The following is an 8,775-nucleotide window of genomic DNA, read 5'->3' on the forward strand; positions in this document are numbered from 1 at the left end:
AAAAAAAAAAAAAAAGTAAGGCATAGTCAGCCATCTGTGTAGGTTTTCTTCTGGGGCAGTGTAACTCAAAAGTTAAAGTAGGGGGCCTGGTGACTTCTTTGGAGTCTCTCTCTGGCTAGCTTTTTGCTGCTAACTGAGGATACAGCCTAATGCCTCATAACCAGTCAGCAGGGCTGGTTGAGTCAGCAGGGCTGGTTGAGTCCGCAGAGCCAGGAGAGCCCCAGAAAACAAGCCAGAAAGCATTCGGAAGTCATGTTTATGGTTTTGATTACAAACACACTTCGTCTTATCCCTTCCAAGCAGGAGATTTCTGTGGGATTTATGAGCGTTAAGAGCAGAGGGAAATCTGGAGGTAAAGGAATGTTGTCGGTTAACAAATACGCTCAATGTATTCCGTATTTGGCTGAAAGACGCTGATCTAAAATAAACCACGAGACCACCTCTCATCTAGAAATGCGTCTGATCCGCCAGAGGGAACCGCTGTTAGGAAGAAACACCGTCCGAGCACAGCCTGGAGGGTCAGCGGGAGGCCGGCTGGGCGGACCCCCGCGGCGCGGTACCGGGCGGAAGAAACCCGCTCGCGGCCTCGGCCTTTGGACTGAACCGACCCAGGACACGGCGAGCAGAAGAGCAAAGGCAGGAGCCAGAGCCAAGACTTCTCCCGGCCTGGGAGCCCCAAATCTGGAGACTGCGCGGCAAGCTAACACTCGTAAGCTTGGGTCTCGCTTCTCGCGCTTGAAGCTCCAAGACTTATCAGACCACCAAATCCCCTCCTCACAAGTCGGTCCGTCAGGGCTCCCCACATCCCACACCTTCGTCCCTCCTGGACCCCGAGCTCCATTCCTTACAATCGCAGAGATCCGTTACCTGCAGAGCAGCTCGACAACCCTGCAGGTAGTCCTCCATGGTGAAGCCCCAGGTATGCGGCCGCCCCTTGTCGAGGAGAGGCTTTACCCGGCGAAAGCACCCCGCCCTGGACTTAAGGGCTAGAGGCCAGAGTCAGGAGGCGGTACTCGAACCCGCCACGCGGTGATTCGGCCTCCGAGCCCAGGAGGAAGTGCGTAAGCCGGCGAACCCAGAGCACAACGTCGCCCCGCCCCTAGCGGGGCGCCCAGAGACTCCTGGGAGTCTTACCGGTGGTGCCAAGGTGGGCGTGGCGCAGGGCGCCGTGGGAAACGCCGTAGGGGACCTGTGGAGTGGTCCTGACGGTGGAGGGAAGGAGAATTTTCGGAGGGATCGCTCATTGGGTTTATTTATTTATTTATTTTTAGCAGACAACAATAAGAGTGAGGGATCACTCATTTTACATACAAATGCGTGCGTGTCACAGTAACCCATCTTTGTGGCATCTGAACTTTCTCTTTCAGAGCAGGCTGAGTGTAGCATCTTTCCATGTATTACACTGAGCATCTGGTTGACATCTTAAACTACACATGGCTAAAAAGATGTTCATCTTCCTTTCTCTAATTCTGTCCTTTGCCAGACCCATTGCCACAAATGTTGTGATCGTCTATGCTAGAAAGACAGAAGAATCTTTAAACCCGCCCCCCTTTTTTTGTAGAGACAGAGTCTCACTTTATCGCCTTACGTAGGGTGCCATGGAGTCACACAGCTCATAGCAACCTCCAGCTCCTGGGCTTAAGCGATTCTCTTGCCTCAGCCTCCCGAGTAGCTGGGACTACAGGCGCCCACCACAATGCTCAACTATTTTTTTGTTGCAGTTTGGCCAGGGGTGGGGGCCGGGCTTGAACCCTCCACCCTCGGTATATGGGGCCGGCGCCCTACTTACTGAGTCACAGGCACCACCCTGACCCCTCTTAATACCTACAGTATCCTGATCACTCCTGCTGCTGCTTCTTCTACAGCCTCTACAAATATCTTCTCACTCCATCCCTCCTCAATTGTTTCCGTGGCCCTTCTAAGCTTTCAGAGTTGCTTGAAGTTTCATCCTGTGGCAGCCCTTTAAGTAGAATGTAGCTAGCTTTCAACTTCCCTTAACTGCCACTTTCCAGCCCCAGGGTAGTGCAGAGTACTGCAAATAAATGGACCCTCATTGTCAAATGTCCCCTTATTTGTTAATCTATCCCTTCATTTCCTACCATCCATCTCACCCTAGCTTTTCCTGCTCCCCACGCTGGAAATTGAGAGGCAGTGATTAAGGAGAAGCTGAGGTCTGTGGTGGAAACAACAGCCAGAGCAGAGCACAGGGGTGTTGAATCTCTTGCTTGCTCTGCTACTTTTTTCCCTACTGTACTCTTGTTCCAGAGCCTGAGACTTCTTCCACTCCCATATGCCCAACCAGTTTCATTTCTAGACTTAAAAAATGATGTAGCAAGGACTTGGAAAGGAGCCTTCTGAGGGTTCCAGAGGGATAGAAGTAGAATTTTTTTTAATGGTAAATGAGTAAATATACAAATATCATGCTCTTTGGGCCCTGCTTCTGTAGATCCACAGCAACCAACTATCATACCCAGGAGAAAGCCCAGCTAGGCAGTCTGCTGCTGTCCAGCCCTGCTCCTCCCCATTCAGCAAGGGCACTTGCTCTTCCCTGTTCTCACCAGAGAGGCACAAGCGCTCCGTCCTTTCTAGAGGCAGGCGGAGGGAAGAGAAAGGGTCTGTTGTTTTTTTCTCCTTGTTTTTTTCTCCCTCTCTGCTGATCACCGAGCTGCTGACCAAGCCAGAAAGCCCTGATGGAAATCCACCAGTGCTGAGCAGGCCCCTCCTCCTGCAGGAAGCTTGTCCTTGACTAATTTTGCTTCATCTCGATGGGAAAAAGAGAGAGAAAAAAGAAAAACCACAAACTTCCTTTGAAAGCAAGCTCCTAATCAGGGCCTGTACTCAGGGACTCAAGGATCCTGAAGACACTCTGAGAGACTGGGAGCACGCTGTCTGCCCTCCCATCCTCCAATGACCCCAACACTGGGCTGAGTCCGGAAGTGGTCACAACACCCAGCCAGGAGTGCCATTGGTAAACCTGTGTAAACCTGTCTAAGCCTTGGTGTGGACAGCTGGCAGCTCCCGTCGTTGTACCCACCTTCCTTACCCGATTGCCAGAGCTGAACCATTCTTCTCCATCCTGGAACAGCACTTACTTCTTTAAGGTACAAACTTTGTTTTACCCATCGTCTTCACCTCTTCTCCAACGTTTGTTTCTCCATTTCCTCTCCAGCTCTGTGGAGTTGACACCTGACTGTTCTCCCCTCTTTGGTCTCTGTAAGTCTGAGGGCTTGAAGGAGCTAAAGCAGGAAGAAATGTAAAGGGGGATCTGCTGGGTCCCTTCATTTCCTCCTCTCAATAAGAACCTCCCCTCTCTTGTGAGCAGGTAGACAGGGCAACCAAGTGGCATTTTGCTTATGCTAAGGGGAAAATCGTGACGATTTGGGTCGGACTGAGAGGTGACTGGAATGGGGCAGTAAGGACTTGAGGGGAGAGGAAGGATCCTGGAGGAGGAGGAGTGTCTTCCTGAAGCTACTATACCTATTTTGTGTGCTTCTGGCTATTTACTGCCATTGATTAGGGAAGGGTCAGGGCTATTTTCATTCCCTCAACTACCATCACAGGATAATTCTGTCTGGAGAGAAAATGTGGGACTTGAGAACCCGAGAAAAGAGGAGGAAAAGAATGAAATCCTGGTGCAAGCACCCTCCCCACTGTGAAATACTTTGTGCCCTCCCTACCAGGAATGTGCCCTGCTGTGTGGAAACCGTCTGGTGTTTTTCCTGCCCCTGGCTCTTAAGACTTAGCCCACGCCCTTGGGTGTCCAGCTCCTGGTTTCTTGTGCCTCAATCCTCTAGCCAGCTAGCAGCCCAACCCCTGCTTCACTATTGATCATTTCTGGCACTGGACAGAAAAGAAAAGAGCCCTGTTTTTCTCCAAGCTTTTTTAACTTTCCAGGGACTGGTATCTGCTTTAACGTTCACTCTAGGTGTCATTTGGGAAAAGAGGAAGAAAGGAGAGAGATAGAGGAAAAATATATATAAGGCCTGCAGATGACTTTTGCTACTCTGATTCTTTTTTTCTTTTTTCTTTTTTTCCTAACCACTAGATGACCAGGGAGCTACTCTGATTCTAAATTAACAGCATGTAAATGATATGCAGCTAGCAAAAATTATATTTGATTCAGGAGGATGATGAATTTGGGTGACTAGGCTTATTTTATTTCAGTAACTTTAATGTTCCTCATCCGCGTCTCCTAGACCTGTCCAAACCCCAAATTTCTGTAGATTTACAAGAAGGAAAGATAGTCTTAGGTTAGGAGGAAGGTAAAGAAAAGACACAATTTCTATTAATAGTTTGATTTCTCCCTATCTCTTACCTTGATTAAAGAGAGGTAAGAAGGGGCAAGGAGATGGAAGGGAGATGTTTTCTAGGATTTGTGGTTTTTTTTTTTTTTTTGAGACAGAGCCTCAAGCTTTCCCCCTGGGTAGAGTGCCATGGCATTACAGCTCACAGCAACCTCCAACTCCTGGGCTCAAGCGAGTCTCTTGCCTCCGCCTCCCAAGTAGCTGGGACCACAGGTGCCCGCCACAACGCCCGGCTATTTTTTTGGTTGCAGCCATCATTGTTGTTTGGCGGTCCGGGCTGGGGATTCGAACCCGCCACCTTAGGTGTATGTGCCGGCACCTTAGCCGGTTGAGCTATAGGCGCCGAGCCAGGATTTGTGGTTTTTTAATCATCTGTTGTCTACAATGTTAATTAAATCTGCCTTAATGCTTAGTACTGATACAGAGCACGTTAAAAACGCCTGCTGTTCACATCTAGTTGGGAACAGACATAAAGAATATAGGTAGGTGAATGTAGAGAGAATATTTTTTATGTAAATCAGAAATCATCATTTTCCTATTCCATGTGAATAGTGAACAAGAGACTATCTCTGGGTTTAGATAGTTTTTAGAAAAAAGAGGAACTGAGGCGAGATTGCTATTTCAACTCCAGCTGTTAAGAGGAGCTCCCTTGAAGTTGTGGGTGGCGTGGCGCCAGTAGCACAGTGGTTATGGTGCCAGCCACATACAACGTGGGTGGCAGGTTTGAACCCGGCCCCGGCCAGCTATACAAAATATTTTTAAAATTTAAAAATAAATAAATAAAGAAGTGGTTTGGCGCTCATAGCACACTGGTTACAGTGCCAGCCACATACACTGAAGTTGGCAGGTTCAAACCTGGCCTGGGCCAGCTAACCAGCAATGACAACTGCAACATAAAAAGACAGCCCAGCTGGGCAGTGCCTGTGGCTCAAAGGAGTAGGGCGCTGGCCCCATATGCCGGAGGTGGTGGGTTCAAACCCAGCCCTGGCCAAAAACTGCAAAAAAAAAAAAAAAAAAATAGACAGCCCAGCACTGTGGCAGGCACCTGTAGTCCCAGCTACTTGGGAGGCTGAGGCAAGAGAATCACTTGAGCCCAAGACTTTGAAGTTGCTGTAAGCTGTGATGCCACTTTGTCATTTGAGGGTGACAAAGTGAGACTCTGTGTCAAAAAAAAAAAAGAAGTTGTGGAGAATGTTTTTTGTGTCTCTAATCTGAAGTTACTTATCAAAACCCATCTCTGATTCAAGTCCCCCATGACCTGTCTTTCCCTTCTCCAGCCTATAGGAAGTCTGTTTTGTTTTGTTTTGTTTTTGAGACAGAGCCTCAAGCTGTCACCCTGGGTAGAGTACCCTGGCATCACAGTTCACAGCAACCTCCAACTCCTGGGCTCAAGCGAGTCTCCTGCCTCAACCTCCCAAGTAGCTGGGACCACAGGTGCCCGCCACAACACCTGGCTATTTTCTGGTTGCAGCCGTCATTGTTGTTTGGCGGGCCCGGTCTGGATTCGAACCTGCCACCTTAGGTGTATGTGGCTGATGCCTTAGCCACTTGAGCCACAGGCGCCGAGCCAGGAAGTCTATTTCGAAGACCTACTTGCTGTGGTTTGGGATTGTGTAAGGTTGAGTAAAGCCCTCTGAGGAGAAAACTTCCACTTCCTCAGCAGCATTTCACCTTTAGGGGCAGGATGCTGACTCTGCACCGAGGTAGGACTAGATGGACTCTTCACCCCACCCACTACTCCTCTTTCATGCTTGGGCCGAGGCAGAGAGAAGGTACCTTCGAGAGTATAAGCAGCCTGTGTGTGCTCAGAAAGTTCTGTGAAGGGGTAGGGTTTGGTGTAGGGCACAGAGCTTACCCTGTCCTGCCTGAGGTGATGCCTATTACAGGGTAAGCCAAAGAACATTGTACTGATAACCGTTATTTTTTCCTCCATCCCTCTGTCTCTTCCTCATTCTTTATCATTACCTGTTCCAGGGAGGCTGAGTCTACCCATGTCTTCAGTTCCACCAGAGTCATCCCTCCCAAGCCCGGAAGCATCTGGCCCTTGTTGGTCTTATGTGGTCACAGCAAGTTAAAAGTGGAAAGAGCTCAGCTGGGGATCCTGGGACTATTCTGTTTACACAAGCTGAGAAAGACATGTACTACCCATAGCCAGAGTGACTGCACAGACTGTATTCCCTCTCTAAGACTTTTTGGGTTTGTCTTCTCTCCAGCCCAGTGATTTTCTTCTTATTGGACAAACCCTTCCTTTGAATATCAAGCCTGGCTTAGGCAAGTACCTGAAGTTAGTAAATACCTTCCATGCCCCTTGGTTGACTCACTCTGACCATGGACCCCCTTCAGCCTGAGCACCTGGCCCCTGGTGAGGCCAGGACTGCAGAAGCAGTCACTCTTGAAAACCATGAGGTCCTGTCAGGACCAGGTGAGCACCCTCAGGACACGGAGGCAAGAACTGCGAATGGAACAGCTGGGGAACAGGGGCCAGTAGACCAAGCTGTGCTGTCTGCTCAGGGTGAGGGTAACATTGAGTCCCCTCCACCTGAAGCTACCTCAAGTCTACCAGGTCCAGCCCATGGGAGATTGCCTGAGGTGGAGACAGCACATATGTGCTCTATATCCCAGGGGCTTCCTCAGTCCCCCAGGACCCGACAGCCTGAGCTAGACTTCTATTGCGTCAAGTGGATCCCCTGGAAGGGGGAACGAACACCCATCATCACCCAAAGCACTAACGGCCCTTGCCCTCTCCTTGCCATCATGAACATACTCTTTCTTCAGTGGAAGGTAAGAGAGAGTTCAGATAAACGCTAAGAAACTATTGGGAAATACTCTTCACTGACTCATTTCATTGATCATTCTGATTTTCTCAAACTGGTCAAAAATTTTTGGATTATTCTTCCTAGTTCTCCAGCTTAAGTAAATAAATGTTTCTAAAAACAAAGCAAAGGCTGGCAAGGTGGTTCTGGGAGGCCAAGCCAGGTGGAAAACCTGAGCTCAAGACTTTAAGACCAGCCTGAGCAAGAGTGAGACTCTGTCTCTAAAAATAGCTGGGTGTCATGGTGGGTGCTTGTAGTCCCAGATACTTGGGAGGCCGAGCTGGGAAGATGGCTTGAACCCAGTAGTTTGAGGTTGCCTCCATGGCACTCTACCCAGGGTAATAGAGTGAGACTCTGTCTCAAAAAAAGAAATTAAAATAAATAAATAAAAAGAAATATAATAAAAACAAAGGGAAAAAAAGGGGGCAGCGCCTGTGGCTCAGTGGGTAGGGCACCAGCCCCATATACTGAGAGTGGTGGGTTTAAACCTGGCCCTGGCCAAGCTACAACAAAAAATAGCTGGGTGTTGTGGTGGGCGCCTGTAGTCCCAGCTACTCAGGAGGCTGAGGCAAGAGAATTGCCCAAGCCTAAGAGCTGGAGGTTGCTGTGAGCTATGTGCCAAGAGCAACAAAGCAAGACTCTGTCTCTTAAAAAAAAAAAAAAGAAAAAAAGATCTATCCTACTCTTATATCTCCTATGCCCTAGCAAATGGGAATTCCTCGCAGATTTCACCTTCATTTCCTTGCTCCAGATGCCTTTTCTTCCATCCTGACCCTATCAGTGGAACCCCACCCCCACCCCAGCTTTCTGTGGGTCCCTGCTTCAGTGCTCTGTGAGGGAAAGCATACACAGAGTCACCCTCTGCCTCCAGGTGAAGCTGCCCCCCCAGAAGGAAGTGATCACATCGGATGAGCTCATGGCCCATCTTGGTGAGTGACTGGGCCTTGAAGAGGAATTACCCAAGGGGTTCCAGAACTATCCACTTAACCAGAAATCCAGACCATTGAGGATCTCCATTTGGTGTTCTACTGAAGTAGGGAGGGCAAAGATGAAGAGCAAAGGTCAAGTTATCAGGAGTCCTGGCTTGTAATACCAATTATGCCCTTAGCATTTGTTGTGACCTTGGGTGGGGCCTTTATCTTCACGAGCCTGTGCCTTACTGTGAGATATAAAGGGTCTGGATTAGATACTAATGTCCTTTCCAGCTGTGACATACATAGTTCTGTAACATTACTCTCATCTGTCAGGAGAAGAGGATGCTGAGCTTTTGGGACAATTGGTGGAGTAAGTTGGTAAGAGATCTTGTCTTATAGGAAACTGCCTCCTGTCTATCAAGCCTCAGGAAAAGTCAGAGGGACTTCAGCTGAATTTTCAGCAGGTGAGGCAAGAGGTCTGTGGACATAGGGGTTGGCAGGTTTATTAGGAGATACCCAGCAATATCAGAGAAGCCTTTTTGCTAGTTCTTTAGAGGGTTCCTTGAACCGTGATTTCATTCTGTAGGAGGAGGAGGGTGTGTCTTTTTCCTAGAAAATAATGTTCTTAGGCTCGGCGCCTGCGGCTCAGGTGGCTAAGGCGCCAGCCACATACACCTAAGGTGACGGATTCGAATCCAGCCAGGCCCACCAAAACAACAATGATGGTTGCAACCAAAAAATAGC

General features: G+C 48.9%; 2 protein-coding genes across 6 annotated transcripts in view; one reads left to right on the plus strand and one right to left on the minus strand.

The window, feature by feature from the left end:
• The window catches only part of PRUNE1 (prune exopolyphosphatase 1), a 32,664-nt gene extending 31,558 nt beyond the window's left edge, over nucleotides 1-1,106 (minus strand). For 2 of the 3 annotated variants that reach the window (XM_012811793.2, XM_003800391.3), the window contains exon 1: nucleotides 868-1,106. In XM_012811793.2, the coding sequence (XP_012667247.1) occupies nucleotides 868-906 (39 nt within the window). In that variant the 5' untranslated portion in view covers nucleotides 907-1,106. The remainder of the gene's footprint in view (nucleotides 1-867) is intronic. The other variant, XM_023519439.1, reaches the window with a different exon arrangement.
• A 1,536-nt stretch (nucleotides 1,107-2,642) lies between these two features.
• The window catches only part of MINDY1 (MINDY lysine 48 deubiquitinase 1), a 12,434-nt gene continuing 6,301 nt past the window's right edge, over nucleotides 2,643-8,775 (plus strand). For 2 of the 3 annotated variants that reach the window (XM_012811802.2, XM_023519425.1), the window contains exons 1-4: nucleotides 2,643-3,101; nucleotides 6,279-7,085; nucleotides 7,989-8,046; nucleotides 8,431-8,495. In XM_012811802.2, coding sequence (XP_012667256.1) covers nucleotides 6,633-7,085; nucleotides 7,989-8,046; nucleotides 8,431-8,495 — 576 coding nt within the window. In that variant the 5' untranslated portion in view covers nucleotides 2,643-3,101; nucleotides 6,279-6,632. Of the gene's footprint in view, nucleotides 3,102-6,278; nucleotides 7,086-7,988; nucleotides 8,047-8,430; nucleotides 8,496-8,775 lie in introns of those variants that run through there. The other variant, XM_012811803.2, reaches the window with a different exon arrangement.

Source organism: Otolemur garnettii, unplaced genomic scaffold, assembly GCF_000181295.1.
Source record: "Otolemur garnettii isolate 467f Iridium unplaced genomic scaffold, OtoGar3 scaffold00174, whole genome shotgun sequence".
Lineage (NCBI taxonomy): Eukaryota > Metazoa > Chordata > Mammalia > Primates > Galagidae > Otolemur > Otolemur garnettii.